Source organism: Megalobrama amblycephala, linkage group LG3 (assembly GCF_018812025.1).
Source record: "Megalobrama amblycephala isolate DHTTF-2021 linkage group LG3, ASM1881202v1, whole genome shotgun sequence".
Taxonomy (NCBI): Eukaryota; Metazoa; Chordata; class Actinopteri; order Cypriniformes; family Xenocyprididae; genus Megalobrama; species Megalobrama amblycephala.
Window position 1 is genome coordinate 62,480,422 of NC_063046.1, and position 16,555 is coordinate 62,496,976.

The 16,555-nt window shown below is 43.2% G+C and overlaps 2 protein-coding genes across 2 annotated transcripts in view; both read right to left on the reverse strand.

Moving 5' to 3' along the window:
• Window positions 1–541: 541 nt before the first annotated feature.
• Window positions 542–1,976, reverse strand: cldnd1a (claudin domain containing 1a). The gene is made up of 4 exons (XM_048186501.1): window positions 1,682–1,976; window positions 1,436–1,543; window positions 1,115–1,252; window positions 542–1,035 (listed from the first exon to the last, which is right to left on the reverse strand). Exons 1-4 carry the CDS (start codon window positions 1,974–1,976, stop codon window positions 815–817), a joined length of 762 nt encoding a protein of 253 aa, XP_048042458.1. The 3' UTR covers window positions 542–814.
• Window positions 1,792–16,555, reverse strand: part of LOC125265931 (hydroperoxide isomerase ALOXE3-like) — a 30,996-nt gene continuing 16,232 nt past the window's right edge. Inside the window, exons 7-16 of the mRNA XM_048186500.1 lie at window positions 14,007–14,110; window positions 13,740–13,909; window positions 13,485–13,628; window positions 9,636–9,839; window positions 6,893–6,979; window positions 6,396–6,565; window positions 5,940–6,061; window positions 5,664–5,764; window positions 2,856–3,026; window positions 1,792–2,070 (exon numbers count right to left, since the gene is read on the reverse strand). Of these exons, the coding sequence (XP_048042457.1) occupies window positions 1,987–2,070; window positions 2,856–3,026; window positions 5,664–5,764; window positions 5,940–6,061; window positions 6,396–6,565; window positions 6,893–6,979; window positions 9,636–9,839; window positions 13,485–13,628; window positions 13,740–13,909; window positions 14,007–14,110 (1,357 nt within the window). The 3' untranslated portion in view covers window positions 1,792–1,986. The remainder of the gene's footprint in view (window positions 2,071–2,855; window positions 3,027–5,663; window positions 5,765–5,939; window positions 6,062–6,395; window positions 6,566–6,892; window positions 6,980–9,635; window positions 9,840–13,484; window positions 13,629–13,739; window positions 13,910–14,006; window positions 14,111–16,555) is intronic.

Sequence of the window (16,555 nt, forward strand, 5' to 3'; positions counted from 1 at the left end):
AGATGATGTTTCTGCATTCACGGACCATCAGCTGCGGGAGACACTGTATCCCACAATGCAGTGCACCTGGCCTTCCATTTCCAGTGTGACGAATGAACCGGAAACAACATCGACCGCAAACACTGACACACATCAACTGTTCTAAAGTCTCTACCTAGTTAGATATTACCAAAAAAAACTGTATAGAAATAAATAAATACAAATGATAGTAATAAATATGATTAATTAAAAGCAGAACACATTAGGATTCTGGTCTGTTCGTACTTCACTAAAACACGAGAAGTTTCTAATGTGAGGAAAATACCGAAGTCTGACATCAATTCACAAGAGCTGAGGGAAAGTTTATCAGTGCTCAAACTGTATCACACACACACACACACACACACACACACACACACACTCACACACGTTTGTTTTTGTGAATTGTGGGGACATTCCATGGTTTTTATACTGCACAAACCGTATTTTCTCTCCCCTACACTAAAACTGGAAACTGTGCACACTTTTACTTTCTTACAAAAACTCATTCTGTGTGATTTATAAGCCTTTTGAAAAGTGGAGACATGGGTAATGTCCTCATAAGTCACCTCTTTTTGTAATACCTATGTCGTTATACACATTTGTGTCCTGATGTGTCTCACACACACACACACACACACACACTTCTCTTGAAAGTGCATCTGAGATTCTCAGAGCGTGATTGTGTTTCTGACGGCAGTCGCTCTTCAACATTCATGTCCAACAGATTCAGAGTTGATTTCAGTTTCTATCTCACTCCACACGATCTGATCCGATCTGTCAGCGCCGCCGTGGTTTAAGCGACTCTGTACACCGTCATGCGGTCGTAGCTCTGGCTGTGACTGCGGGCCGCCCACATCAGCAGCGCGGCGGCCATCATGTGCAGAGGAGACGCGATGAGCGCCAGATACAGCGACCAGCCCAGAGTGCCGTCCACGCGATCGGGCAACACGGACACGCGGTGCAGCAGGTCCATTCCGGCCAGGAAACAGCAGACGGTGGCCAGAGAGCACAGGCCTGAGACAGAAAACAGAAAGGGGATGATGTACAGCATCAAACCCCATCAAACCCCTCGACTGTCCAGATGAACTCTGACCTGCGAGCAGATGAATGAGGCCGATGAAGAGCGCCGGCGTCAGACTGCCACACAGACACGCGCAGAACCCGAGCAAACCGCCCAGAACCACCAGACCCAGAGAGACCAGCGGCAGGAAGAACTGGAACCGCCACAGATCTGCACGCGCACACACACACACACACACACACACACACACACTGATCAATTACACAGAGAGAAACAGATACGAGTGTGTGTGTGTGTGTGAGAGAGTGTGTGTGTGTGTGCGTGTGTGTGTGTGTGTGTGTGTGCGTGTGTGTGCGTGTGTGTGTGTGTGTGTGTGTGTGTGTGTTTGCTCACAGGTTCTTATCAGATCTTCTCCACTGTTGTGATTTCCCGGCTCTTTGTATTTCGGTGTGAATTGCTGCGAGAGAGTAAAACTCACACACTCCATCACCATCTTTGGATCTGAAACAAACAAACAAACAAACAAACAAACACAACATAAATGTGCAAGAATGGGAATTAATGTCCGTCTGGAGAATGTAAATAATAAACAATCAGACAACAGTCACAATAATCATTGATCATAATAACAACATTTACCGGGTTCTCGGTACCAGTGCGCGTCCGTGGGCGTCTGAACGCATCTCCACCACAGTCCGAGCGTCCCGTTCATGCGGAACAGCGCGTCGCTCACGGTTTTCTCGTCAAACTCTCCCTCCAGAAACTCGTCTTGCAGCGCGCGCAGCTCCGTGGCGTTGGGTTCGGCGCGGACCGGCGGGCTCGTGTACCGGTACCAGTGCGGCGAGCCGACCGACACCGACAGATACACGGACGCCAGGACGCTTAAAACACCGGCGATGACCAGAGCTGTGGCGTGCCGGTTATCCACCATCATCCCCCTGTGTCTATGCGTCTCTCGATGAACACAGATGCGTTTGTCTCGATGCGTGCCCTATTTTCCGCCCGTCTGTTTCACGCCATCTGTCAGCCTGAGAATACGAACACTAATAACACCTCACGACCAATCGCACAGTCCGGCCTTCGTCTTAATGCCAATACGGCAATCAGAGTAAATGCGTTCATGTGCTAAATGAGCATATATGTGATGATTAGAAGCAGATATGTGGGTAAATCCATGCGTTTTCCTGTATGGTTTAGAGCCGGCTGCAGGGATTCATGGGTAATGTAGTTTACTAAAGAAACGATTCTTCTACTATAGGAGTCACACACACACACACACACACACACTGTGACTTGCTGGTTTCTAGGCCGAGTAAACTGTTGTTTTTGTAACAAACAAACAACACAATTTAATTGCATCATACTGTATTTTGTACTGTAACACAAAGGCACAAGCAACAAAGATGGGTTTTAGTTTTTCACACTAGTGTGTAATATATGACAGAGTTTACAGTAACCATGCGAATAATTTGAAAAAGAATTATACATTTTTTATGCAATGGATTGTATTGGTTTATGTCACTAGATGGCAGCACTGTTGTAAAAACTTATATCTCTAAACAGAGGGAACTGCGGACAGGGTAACAAGATTGTAATCATAAATCGTAAATAACATGTTGATAATAAACATGTTTATACGTATGACAGCAGACTAATATTCTTAATGTGTCCACTGCAACACTATGCTTACAGTGTATAATGTAACCGTCAGGTAAAGCACACCAGAGGAACGGAAGCCGTGTAATTGAGCCATTGTCATCAAGAGTAACATGATGGCATATTGAACATGTGCCCTGATGATGTACAAACTCACATGGTCTGCAGAATCCTTGCTCAGCAGCCTCAGGACAGCCATCCCGTTCACCGTGGTGCCCACATCAGGCAGGGTCTCCAGGATCGAGTCCTCAGTGGTCTGACCTTTCACCTTGGGAGGGGGATTTCTGAGGGCAGTGGGGTAGTTCGGCATCCAGCCGCCAAACTCAAACTGGGGGGAAAGAATCGGTGAAAAATGTGACATATAAGCCAAATATTCACAAAGAATTATACGAGCACATAATTAACATCCCTTAAGGCATGAAAAGTGGATATGGATAGGTTTTTCTTGGCATTGTGGATTATTTGCTCTAGGAGGTTAAAGCATCTTGAGGAAATGTTAATAACTGACAACAGTTAAAAGGCAGAGTCCACAAATCTGTTTCGTGAACGTTGATATTCAAGCTCAATAGTGTCACGGTTCATGGGTTCACTGACGCATTCTCGCTCTGTCTACATGTGTGTGTGTGTGTGTGTGTGTGTTGTGGTGCTGTCAGTGTCAGTTAGTCATTAGCGTTGCTATGGTGACTAATGACGCTGATCAGCTCACAGGTGCGTCTTGTTAATCAGTCCTATAGACCTTCCCTGTGTCTCAATCAGCTCCCTAGTTCAGTAGTCAGGGCACTGACCAGGGAGTCGGCCATTTTAAGGGCTGTCTCAATCGCAGAATCCTTCCAGGGCACTGAAACGTTCGCTCCCTGAAAAGTCCCACAATGCACCGTGAAAACCAGGGAGCATCGATGCTCACTATGCTCCCTTAACGGAAGTTCTGAAGCGCGAAACTTGAATCACGTGAGCCAACTCACTACACATAACGATACGATAGATGTTTTTAAAAATACAAAATACGTTATTTTATTATATTTCAGCATAAACATACATCGCTAGACAGGTAATGAGCATAATCTAGATAACACTTATAATTTATTCACGGCTGAAATGTTGCACGTAAGCAAATAATTAATCATAATGTACTTTAAATAACATTACAAGTAATGTCAGAAAATATCAGCTCTGTTGTTGTTCATAAATACCAGTAGTGATGTTGTACAATGAGGACGTTGTCACGTCGCCGGAAATAGAGTCATAAGTGTCCCAATGTGTAGTGAACCAGCAGCTTTTACTGTCCTTACCAGTGCCCGAATTCGTGTACACGATATACTGATTCACGAGCTCGGGAGCTAGGGAACTGATTGAGACACACCCCTTATTTTCCAGAGAAACAAGCGCGCCGCCATCTTTAGAATATTGTCTTTGAACTTCCGGTTTTGCGGTAGCCCTGTATATTTCTATGGAAATAAGAATAAGAATAATTCACTGGTGAAGTGGATTCACCTGTTGTAGAGTCAATGAAAGTTATCATGAGCATTGTTATGTTTAAAGCAGATGTCTTAACAAATGTCAGTAGACCGGGAAGATTTTAAAATGAGCAGTTCATTCATAAATACAAGATCGCTGTGGAAATACAAACCGGAAGTCAAAAGACAACGAGCGCAGCGCTGAAAAGGGGCGGGGCTACATAAGGTCTATCCATGGGTTTCAAAGACGTCACTTCCGCTATGCCCGCCGCCATATTTGTGTCCGGTCACAGCTGCGCGCTCTGTTTAAGTCTATGGTGACAGCAGCTACAACTACCAGAGGAAGGCCAACGAAACACTCTCAGAAGGTTCACAACAAATTTACAATATGTCTGGGATATGTGGTGCTGTTAGCCGTTTCAACAGTGTCAGAACTACACATTTATTTGATCCCAAAGGAGTTAGATCGGCGGAATTATTGGCTTCATTCAGAAGGGACCACACCACTGGCAGCCAAACAGCAATGAACAACATTAATAACTGCTGGGACTGTCATTTACATAAGATTATAATTGTATACAATATTGTATTAAAATATTGTGAATTCTAGTTGCTGTGTTTCGGCGTGTTATTACAGGATGAACAAATTCACGACACGAGCTGACTAACGTTACATTACAGGATGAACAAATTCACGACACGAGCTGACTAACGTTACATTACTTGGTTCAAGTAGCCTACATGCGTGCATGATTTTGTGCAAATATAAGTTGTAATTTTATGTCTATCTTGTATAAATATATATGAATTACCTTATATAGGATGTGTTCCGTTGAGTTAATACATACTCTGTGTCACGACTGGATCCATTTATTTAGTCTGAACTTTATCTCTTTACAGGTGACGTGATTGTGTTGACAAAGGAAATCGGCTACGTGGCCGCGGGTTGTGTTAAAAAAGAGGAGTCGATTCCCCTTAATGGAATCGATTCCAACCTTTGGAATCGACTCTCAATTCCCAACGCCTCGGAATCGATTCTTTTTGGAATCGATTCCCAGCCCTACTCGCGTCTCCAGCAGTTCTCCCTTTGTCTGTTCGAGTGTGGATTCTCAGCCAGCCGAGTTTCTCTGGATCGCTGTCTGCTGGAGTCTGGTCACCACCCAAAGCCGGTTGCTGAAATCTTCTGACCATCCTGCCTTGTTTGTGTGTGGACTAAGTAAACATTTAAATCTCGCTTTTGGATCCAGTGTTTATTACATGACTGAAACCCCTCCCCTTCATGCTCCTGAAGCTTGATTGGCTGGCGTTGTTTATGGCTCAGTCCAAACCACTATGTTTGTTTCACAGAGCCAGGACAACAGAGGGGCTTTTGAGCTCGGACACTGAACGGACAGCTAGAGGAATGTATGGAGCAATACGCCGGATTTGAGAAAGTGTATGGGATCAAGATCACAGACTGCAGCTTTAATGGCTCAGTGTGACTGGAAGTGAATGGACTTGTACTAACTGACCTGTCCATTGTTTACAGAGGCATGTTGGGCTGATGCAGTGAAGATCACCATGGTGACAAACTTGACGAGCTCTGTCACAGTCTGAAGAGATGATGGTATTCCTGTGAAGAAGAATGAAAGGCTGTTTCTGTGAGGAACTTACACACACACACACACACACAAATGAAATGGAGAGTAGAGCCATAAACTATAAACTTCTTTTGTCTGTTTGCCTCTTCACGATTAATCACTTGTTGTATTCCTCACTTGAGTCACTTTGGATAAATGATAACAGACCTGAGCCATCTCTTCCCAGGAAGCCACTGGTGAATATCTCACTGATCCATCGCTGCAGCTCTGTGTCCTTCTGCACGTATGCATCACTTTGATAGTAGTGTGACAAGAAAGCCGCAACAAACCTGTAAGCAACCTCACAGTCAGATGTTTTCGGGCTTTACATATTTACAGCTTTACTTTTTTTGGTAGATTTGCTTTGCAATTATTTCTTAAGCTGGAATTTATTCAAAGCGATCTGCAACACAATACAGCATGTGCTTATTGACTATAAAACCCATGAACCTGTATAACTGACACTGTATTTGTTGAAATATGAATCAGTGCACCAGGATGTATTAGTTCAGCCCTAAAAATCTGGATGTATTATGTAACACACACACACACACACACATAGTTAGAGAGTATAAAGCATAATGCCTATTAAAACACTAGACTAAACTCCAATGGTAGTCATACTTGTTGATGATATTCCACAGTTTCATCCCATCATCTCTGTAGTAGAAGTGGGGAACACTCTCCAGGCCTCTCTCAGAGATGTTCTCAGGAAGACAGAGGGCGCTGTAGGTCAGCGAGGCAGTAGCACGCTTCAGCAGCTTTACCAATGACTCTCCACCTACTCCTGCGTACTGCGAGAAGAATCATTAACGGAGAGACACATGACATAAAGTTAGGTTAAAGGCTGTAAAACAAGTACTGGAAACACAAATCCTATAATAATTTCCCCCAAAGTTAAAAAAAACAAAAAAAAAAAAAAAAACAATAATAAATTTAGGTAAAGAGTAGATTGCAGTAGATTGAACATTAAATATTTATGCATTTTTATCAATCTTACAAGATATGTCTGCAGGTAGCTAGGATCATGAGGAGAAATTAGCTGAATTCAACAAAAAGTGTATTGGATTATAATTGAAGATTGAACTTTTAGTGCCTATTTAACAGTGTAATATGCATACCAGGGTAATGGCCCCATCCTCAGATATCAGCCGATTCCGGGCCATGATGTTGATCTGGAGCGTGTATCGGATATGGGGAAAGAGGAGCTACAAATGGAAAGTATGTAAGAGATTTGCATTCATCGGCTTCACATTCTTTGAAGATAAAAATATATGAATGAATAAGGAATTTTAATTTCTTGTGTGTGTGTGTGTGTGTGTGTGTGTGTGTGTGTGTGTGTGTGTGTGTGTGTGTGTGTGTGTGTGTCCGTACCCGCAAGCCTTCTTTTGTAGGCGACTTAAAAAAAAGTTACAGGAAGATGAATGGGTTTGAGTGAGACATTAGTGAGCCTTCATGTACCTAATCAGGGCTCTACATTTTCTTTAGGAGCACTTTCTGATCAAAACCAGACATTAACTTTCCCATTACAGGGCAACATTTGCCCCTTTAAATTAATTTCCTGGGGCATTTGTACCATTATAAGAGCAATTTTTTCTAATCTTATTAAAGGGGGGGGGGGGTAATAATGCTATTTCATGTATTCTGCCTTATTTACACTGTTAAAGAGTTGGATTCTCATGCTAAAGGCCAAAGTTTCAAAACAAGATCGTTACAATCACTTTTTTATTGGTTAAAATGAATGGAGAATATCTCGTGTTTTTCCGTGGCTGCTCGAGCTCTCCGGATCGGCGCTTATGGTTTCATAAACAAGGCCCAGTTCAGCGCTGGATTTACAGATCGTTTGAAACTGAAGGATGGAGCGGTCACAGCGGTAATGATCCCCATCATGAGTCGGAACAGCAGGAGTAAAACTGCATCAAATGTCTGTTTTGTTGGCAGTAGGTGCCTGAGTGCGTATAATGTAAACAAAATGAACGTAGTGAATTAATAAATTCATTATTCATCATTCATACAATATATTCATTATAGTGATTCAAAAGTTATCCATGAATAATGTGTGTGTTTAAATACAGTTGTTTAGCTGACCATTGATAGCGTGCATACGATCTCTACACAAAAGCTGCGTGTGCTCGTGACTCTTTAGCTCCGCTCACACGGCACGGCTCCAGGAGCTCGGCTGTTTTCGGAAATACTCGGCACAGCGTATGGATCTTTTATAAATATGATTAAACTAAAGACTTTTTGGAGATATGAAGGATGCACTACTACTCTATAGGAACTCAGATGGGCAGAAACTGTGTGTGATACCCCCCCCCCCCCCCCTTTAAATGTATACATCATATTTAATCAATTTCTTCAAGTTTTAACAGGTTAAACAATAAATTCAATTACAACAATAAGACCCAATCAGACTGTCGAAAGAAATCATCTAATAATCCGTCTTTGCACTGCAGAAGTGGTATTTAGACATTTACATAGACTGCTAATGCTGCTCATTGGTAAATAATGTTGTATGAATGTTTTTAAGTATATTTTTTGAATTTAGAAATATGTAAAAAAAAAAAAAAGGATCTTTAAAAGTTTAACATTTTAAGTAAAAAAAATTAATGTAAAGTGTAAATATGAAATTAAATGTAACTATGAAAAAAAAAACAGCGAGTGCGAGTCAGAAATCACTGTCGCTTGGAGATGCGCAACAGGTCTGGTGTGGCTTTGTTTGAACCAACAGTATCATGGCTAATGTTAAATCACTTAATATCAGCTTGTTTATTGGACTTCAGTCAGATCAGTAAGTATCACATTTGCAATCATGCCATCTCTCAGAGAAACAGGAGTATACTCATGTGATAGTACTTAACTTACAGATATATATGAGATCAAATCTAGTGTAAGCGTCAGTTCTGGCAGGTCACGCCAGTCAAGCTTGCATCAGCTGACTCCCAGGTGACTTGCGTCTACCTATAGGAATACGACGCCTATTACGGCATCTATATATAAGCTCCTCAGTATTATCAGCAGCTATTGCATTTCTCAGGAGCAAATTACCCTCCTCCATCCCCAGCTCCTCCTCTCTTCAGTCAGGATTGGCCTTATTATTTCCCCTGAATCAGACTAATTCTCGACATACGTGTACGTTAATCATGACATTTAATGATATCTGCATGTTGGTCCTGTTCTGTTTACCCTAGGGGGTTTATTGCTGCTCTCCCTGCTCTTATCCATGCTAGGCTGCATGGATGCACAGGGAGTTCTTGCCCAGAACAGAACCATACCGCCAATACAAACTCTATGCATTATCTATCATATTTGACGATAGTGGTCCTGACAGAACTGTGTTCAACAGCAACACTGGTTATATCACTTGCCCACCATGACCGCGACACCGTCGTTTTGATTTTGTTATAGTAATAATCATTTTGTTTAGTTAGAAAATATGAAAATATTAGTTAGAATGCTACAGTTAAAACTGAATGTGTCTGCTCAATTTAGAGCAGCAAGAGGCAGATTTCACTTCGGCCATTTCGCCTACAGTACAGTTGCACACAGTTGCTTTCAGGAGCAAATGCGAGTGAAATGGGCGCACTGTAGAGCCCTGCTAATGCTCTGTGTAGTCATTGTCCCCAGGCTATAGATGAGTCAGTCACGCTCTCCAAATGGCAAATTGTGAAGGGGAGGCTTTTCACAAAGCAACATCTCTGAGACCACAGACTACAACTGCAAAAACTCCCCTACCGTCAAATAGTAGAAAACATACATTATTTAACTCGCTGTCAAGCTCTCTCTCTGTGGATGAGGCATGTCTGGGACATGCCCCTGTTTTGCTCAGAGCCCAAACCAACTCATGTGTGACAGATTCAGTACCTTGTAGAGAGGGTGTGGAGAGGGAAGATTGCGCAATGTCGCCATGGTGAACACTTCTGCCAGCAGGTGAGTTCTCAGCAGGTGAAAGTCGACCTCGTGAACACCAAACTCTGCATTTCGGACGAAGATCTTGGCCAGTTTCCAGTCAGCCTTTGAATCCGTTGGGAGGAAGATGGGATTCTCTTTGCTGGGCTCTTGCTTTAACTGTGCAGATTAAATTTGAACATGCTTGAAAATTGTACAAATGGTTCCTGAGGGAATCTAGGTTATGATTTTTCCCTTTTTAAAGAAAATGATAAAGGATTTCCATGGCATCTGTCATAATTACTCTATGAAGAAATTGACATCCTTAAAAAAAGAGGTTTATTTCATGTTTAATTATTCAGACAATTCTGCCTACTCATCATTTGTACATTACATTTCACCTTTTCTTTGTTTCTTTTTAATAATTAGATTGTTTACCTCATCTTTAAAGATTTATTCATCTGTATTTAATGTATGACATTTGGCGCCCAGGTATCCCCAGGGCCTCTTTCGATCAAAGCACATCAGCGTCACCCTGAATGGGATATCCCTTTTTGAACATTTCCCAGCTGAACAAATTCTAATCCCACTACGGCCGCGTCAGTTTTAAAGCTGGTACATGCCAATGGTTCTGCCTCTTTCATTTCTTCAATTTTTCCTAGACAGCTGAGGCTGTTGGAAATCCTTTTCATTGCACTTAAGCATTCCCAGGTTAAAATGCTTGAAGACTTTTAAGTGCTATCATCTCCAGTAGACTTCTGTCCCTAGTCGAGCCGTCTTCAAGCATGGATTTGAAGAACTTCAAGAGGTGTCCGCCGCCATGCGGATGGTGCATTCACCGCGCCGACCCTCATCTCCTGTGTGTGTTCTGTCTGGGGACGGAGCAGAGCAAGTGAGCGAAGCGAAGCGGTGCGACGATATTCTGTTCTATGCCAGCGCGCTCCGCTCACGGCCCAAGCGAGCGCTCCACTCGTGTACCGCTCACGCTCACTGGGAAAACGATGTTCGCTAAAATCCCGCTCCAACATTACATTTCTATGTACTGTACTATGCATGTTGTAGCCTTTGTTGATGTTTTAAGGCATGTGGGCATTTACCATTTTTTATTGATGGCCTCAACACATTACAATAGCCTTCTGCGTGTGGGTGTGATCACATTAACATTATTAGCTGCAGCCAGGAAAAACTGGCTCTTTAATCTCTTTAGTTTCAAACAGATTACATTGCAGGGGAATATTTGTTTTAAATGTGAATTGTTTTATTTAAAAGTAAACATTTTTTATATAAACAGTTTTCTTCAGACTTATGTTTTATTTTTTTTGTGATAACTATTCACTGAGTTTCAATTCATTTTAAGAAGTGTTTCAGAAAGATTATCACGGAGAAAGACAGCTGAAAGCGCACCCTGTTTATTTTCTTTACTTTACAAAAGCGTCCATTTAAGAATGTCATGTACAGTGGGTACGGAAAGTATTCAGACCCCCTTAAATTTTTCACTCTTTGTTATATTGCAGCCATTTGCTAAAATCATTTAAGTTCATTTTTTTTCCCTCATTAATGTACACACAGCACCCCATATTGACAGAAAAACACAATTGTTGACATTTTTGCAGATTTATTAAAAAAAGAAAATCACATGGTCCTAAGTATTCAGATCCTTTGCTGTGACACTCATATATTTAACTCAGGTGCTGTCCATTTCTTCTGATCATCCTTGAGATGGTTCTACAACTTCATTTGAGTCCTGCTGTGTTTGATTATACTGACTGGACTTGATTAGGAAAGCCACACACCTGTCTATATAAAACCTTCCAGCTCACAGTGCATGTCAGAGCAAATGAGAATCATGAGGTCAAAGGTACTGCCTGAAGAGCTCAGAGACAGAATTGTGGCAAGGCACAGATCTGGCCAAGGTTACAAAAAAATGTCTGCTGCACTTAAGGTTTCTAAGAGCACAGTGGCCTCCATAATCCTTAAATGGAAGACGTTTGGGACAACCAGAACCCTTCCTAGAGCTGGCCGTCTGGCCAAACTGAGCTATCGGGGAAGAAGAGCCTTGGTGAGAGAGGTAAAGAAGAACCCAAAGATCACTGTGGCTGAGCTCCAGAGATGCAGTCGGGAGATGGGAGAAAGTTGTAGAAAGTCAACCATCACTGCAGCCCTCCACCAGTCGGGGCTTTATGGCAGAGTGGCCTGACGGAAGCCTCTCCTCAGTGCAAGACACATGAAAGCCCGCATGGAGTTTGCCAAGATGGTGAGAAATAAGATTCTCTGGTCTGATGAGACCAAGATAGAGCTTTTTGGAATTAATTCTAAGCGGTATGTGTGGAGAAAACCAGGCACTGCTCATCACCTGTCCAATACAGTCCCAACAGTGAAGCATGGTGGTGGCAGAATCATGCTGTGGGGGTGTTTTTCAGCTGCAGGGACAGGACGACTGGTTGCAATCGAGGGAAAGATGAATGCGGTCAAGTACAGGGATATCCTGGACGAAAACCTTCTCCAGAGTGCTCAGGACCTCAGACTGGGCCGAAGGTTTACCTTCCAACAAGACAATGCCCCTAAGCACACAGCTAAAATAACGAAGGAGTGGCTTCACAACAACTCCGTGACTGTTCTTGAATGGCCCAGCCAGAGCCCTGACTTAATAAACCCAATTGAGCATCTCTGGAGAGACCTAAAATGACTGTCCACCAACGTTTACCATCCAACCTGACAGAACTGGAGAGGATCTGCAAGGAGGAATGGCAGAGGATCCCCAAATCCAGGTGTGAAAAACTTGTTGCATCTTTCCCAAAAAGACTCATGGCTGTATTAGATCAATAGGGTGCTTCTACTAAATACTGAGCAAAGGGTCTGAATACTTAGGACCGTGTGATATTTCAGTTTTTCTTTTTTAATAAATCTGCAAAAATGTCAACAATTCTGTGTTTTTCTGTCAATATGGGGTGCTGTGTGTACATTAATGAGGAAAAAAAATGAACTTAAATGATTTTAGCAAATGGCTGCAATATAACAAACAGTGAAAAATTTAAGGGGGTCTGAATACTTTCCGTACCCACTGTAGGTTGGGGTGGAGTTACTCCAGGTTCGCATTCACTGGCTACGTAATTTCTCAAAGGTGGTTGTCGATCACAGCCTCCTCCCTCTGTTACGGTCCCTCTGTGGGACCTTACTCTGGTGCTCAGAGCAATGACCGCAGCTATGGCACTGCTGCCTGACACACCTCCAGGCTGCCCAGGACCTGGCCGTGTCTCCACCTGTAATGCTATTGGGAGAGCAGCTGCCTTCCTGGCTCTTCCAGGCGCAGATTAAGGGGGCAAGGGAATGTGTCATATGTGGTTCTGATTAGGAAGCTTAGCTTTGCTTGTGGCATCTTCCACAGATCTGCCTTACTGATGGTACGGCCGATGACACCTTCCCCAGTTGTTCATCCCCCTTGGTGTCACAGAGACACCGCCTTGATGCTGTAGTGCTCGTTCTCCATCCTCACCACCTCTGACACCAACTGCTCCCTCCTCTCTTTCTGGCTTGGCTTTGACCAGAATAGCGATTCTTGAAGAAGCTGGCATATATCGGGATTGTGCTTGTACTGTCATTCTCATTGAGGCGCTGTGCTAGAAATCTCCCATACAGGTTGACGTCAAAGTGTTTTGAACGAGAATCAGCATGCTGCTACTACACAGCAAAGTTAGAATTGGCTTCAGATGGGACATGATCAAGGAACAATATCTCATACAGGGGGACATCACTTGTTCTCACTCAGAGAACCAAGGTTATATGCATAACCCATGTATTTCTGCACTTCAAATGCAAGATACTCACCTGAATGGCGATAGGCAGCATAATGCCATGAGGGTTACAGTACAGCAGGACCAGGGGAGCTGTGAGATACTGCTGCCTGCCACTCACTACATTTCCCACCAGCCCGTCCAACATCTTATAGTCAGACAGGAAGATGTTCCCTTTCTGGTTGGGGTGGTAGATCACACCAAATAATGAAGAAACACATAAAATTAGACAAAACCAATGCAAACCAGACCCAGTAATTCCAAATCATGCCAGTAGCAAGTAGTGTACCTTCATCTCCTGCTCCAAGCTGCTCCCTCTTAGGGAGTCTTTGACCATGTCGTCTGTGACGGGGAAATTCTCAGGCAGCTTTGAGCAGCACTGGATCATCATTGGATTGAGGCCATTCAGAAACTGGTAGCCAAAGAACTCGTCCTCATCCCAGTGCTCCTGAACATATTCTGCAAAGCATGCTATGTCAGAACATATGCTACAGTACAGACAGTACTTTATTTTAGTACAGTCATTTTGAACAGTTAATTTGTTTAAGATGAGTACCAATGGTTTTCCCTCTGTTTTCACAAATAATTACTCCCAGTTGGCTGAGGCTTTCCCATGATTTTCTGCTGTCAGCTAATCCAGTTAGCTTCAGAGCAGCTAACCTACACACACAAAATACACAGATACAAACATTATTACTGGAACTGACCTTGATATACCACCTATGATCCATCCTAGTTAGTTGTGAGCATCTTTGTAGTTACTATTAGATATTATATTATTATTGTCTTCAATAAGACAAAGCTATTTTGCTAATGCCATCCACTTATATGCAAAATACACTGAATATACATGGATCAATTTTTTTATATCACCACAGTTAGTTTTAAAATAAAGTATACATAAAATTAAATCTAGCTGTAAATATTCAGCATTTCCACCATTGCAATCTATAACTAAAACACACCATATTTAGGCTAACCTACAAACAAAAAACATTGATGCAGTCCATTGTCCGAACAATAATGGTGAAATGGTTAAGCTTGCTGTCATGGGCCCACTACTTATGAACTCTTTAAATGCATCTCTGGAGTTGCCATTACATTGGGTTGCCTGCTTTTAGCTGAGTATACATGGTGAATCCTTAAACATTTATCACAGTTCATTTTGAATAAAGAATACTCCAAAGTAATAGACTGACATTGCCTCTACGTCACCAGTATAACTTATGTCTCCTGTGGTGCTTGAGTCCGTGTGACCCAGATGCAACAGAAATTTGTAAATCGTAGGTGGGAAAAGGTAAACAGTTAATCTAATGAAAAACAGATGCCACGCAGTATGTGTAACTACACTAACACTCAGACACAGTTGTAACAGTAATATTGTCACAGAGTCAGTTCCCGCCACCTTTACTCAACATACATTGTCACCGGATCTCCACGCTCTGCCCACTCGTTCACAATTACCAGAGTACTGATCAGCGGTACCTGTACCTCATCACACCCTCATCACTCCTTATAAGAACACTCACTTCCCTCACCTCTGTGTCTGGTCTTGTTTATACATACCTGGACTCCTTACCTCATCTGATGTATCCTTGTTTCCACTCCTTCGTCAAGTCTTGTCTTCCCATGTTGAATCTCCAGTAAAAGAGAAAGGACTCTGTAATTGTTTAGCTAAGTGACTATACTTTATGTGCTCATACTTACAAACTACTCACCTGTGTTGTTCCTGTGTTCGTGCCTCTGTCTCTGAATAAACTATGTGTTGAATACTTACCCTCTTGTTCCCATCTGTTATCTGACAGAAGACCAGACCTCGTGCAGAGCTCCATGAACACAGGTGAGAATCGCACCCCGGATATGTTTGCCTCTCTGGTGAACGAGGTGCGATTCTCCCTCACAACACCGTCCACGAGCACATCACCAGCAGTCACTTCCTACCTCGTGCACGCTATCCACCAAGCACTCCTTCACCCAGCACCCACTGCAACATCTTCTTCAGCCGCCTCTGCCGGTCCCGACCAGCGACATTTTCCAGCAATTTCCGGCGGAGGACTGCAGCGGGTTCCTACTACAATGCTTGTTGTATCTGGAAGCACAGTCCCATCTCTTCACAACAGAACGTGCCAGGGTGGCATTTATTATCTCTCTGTGAGTATGTATGCACTCTGCTTCCGCATATTGGCGGCTGCCAGCGGTTGGAATGAAACTTACCGCTGATAATTATGATAATTACCGCTTTTCGCCAAGGCCTCACTTCGAAAGTAAAGGAGTTAATGGTCGTGTACGATGACACTATGGGTCTCGAATGTCTGATTCAAAAGTCCATACGTGTGGCTCAACGTATATCAGCATGTTCTGTATCTCCACCCGCTGTCAGTTCTCTGTCTGCCTCACCATCTGTCGCCACTCCAGCACCTGAACCAATGCAGGTAGATTCCTTCCGCCTCACCTGAGCGGAGCGTCAATGAAGGATTTTCCAGTGCCTGTGTCTCTACTGTGGGGGAGAAGGACATGTCATCGCCGTGTGTCCCATTCGACCACCACGCCCAGCGGTGAGTACTATCAAAGTTCCAGCTCGAATTTCACCTCTTACAAGAACTAAAGTCCATCTGTTAAACTCTCACGTCTGTGTTTCAGCACAAGCCCTCCTAGATTCTAGATCAGCAGAAAACTTCATCAGCACCCAAGTTCTTCAGAAACTCAACATACACCGTAAACGATGTCAACAAGATCTTCGAATACAAACCATTCAAGGAAAACCACTGGGCCGTGGTTGCATCACACACTTCTCCTCCACCCTGACGCTCCGCATCTGCTGCCTGCATTCGGAGGAAACCATGTTCATGGTGCTAGAGGGATCCACTGCTGACATCATCCTGGGACGCCCCTGGTTAACACAACATCTTCCTCAAGTCCAATGGAACACCGGGGAAATCCTGAAATGGGGTGACACATGTTTCCATTCCTGCCTGTCTCCGATCAAGAAACCACAGTCCTTCAATTCCAAGTATGTTCCTCTTCTGTCAACTTCCATTGAAAGTCCAGAGACTGATCTTAAGTTTGAAATCCCTCCAGAATACCAGGCGTTCCAGGATGTTTTCA

What these genes read in the sequence shown, in the direction of transcription:
- cldnd1a (XM_048186501.1), bottom strand. Translation starts at nt 1,976, where the DNA reads ATGATGGTGGATAACCGGCACGCCACAGCTCTGGTCATCGCCGGTGTT. An exon ending in AGAAGATCTGATAAGAACCT is followed by an intron (nt 1,253 to 1,435) that starts GTGAGCAAACAC and finishes GTGCGCGTGCAG; the next exon opens with ATCTGTGGCGGTTCCAGTTC. An exon ending in CCTCATTCATCTGCTCGCAG is followed by an intron (nt 1,036 to 1,114) that starts GTCAGAGTTCAT and finishes TTTCTGTCTCAG; the next exon opens with GCCTGTGCTCTCTGGCCACC.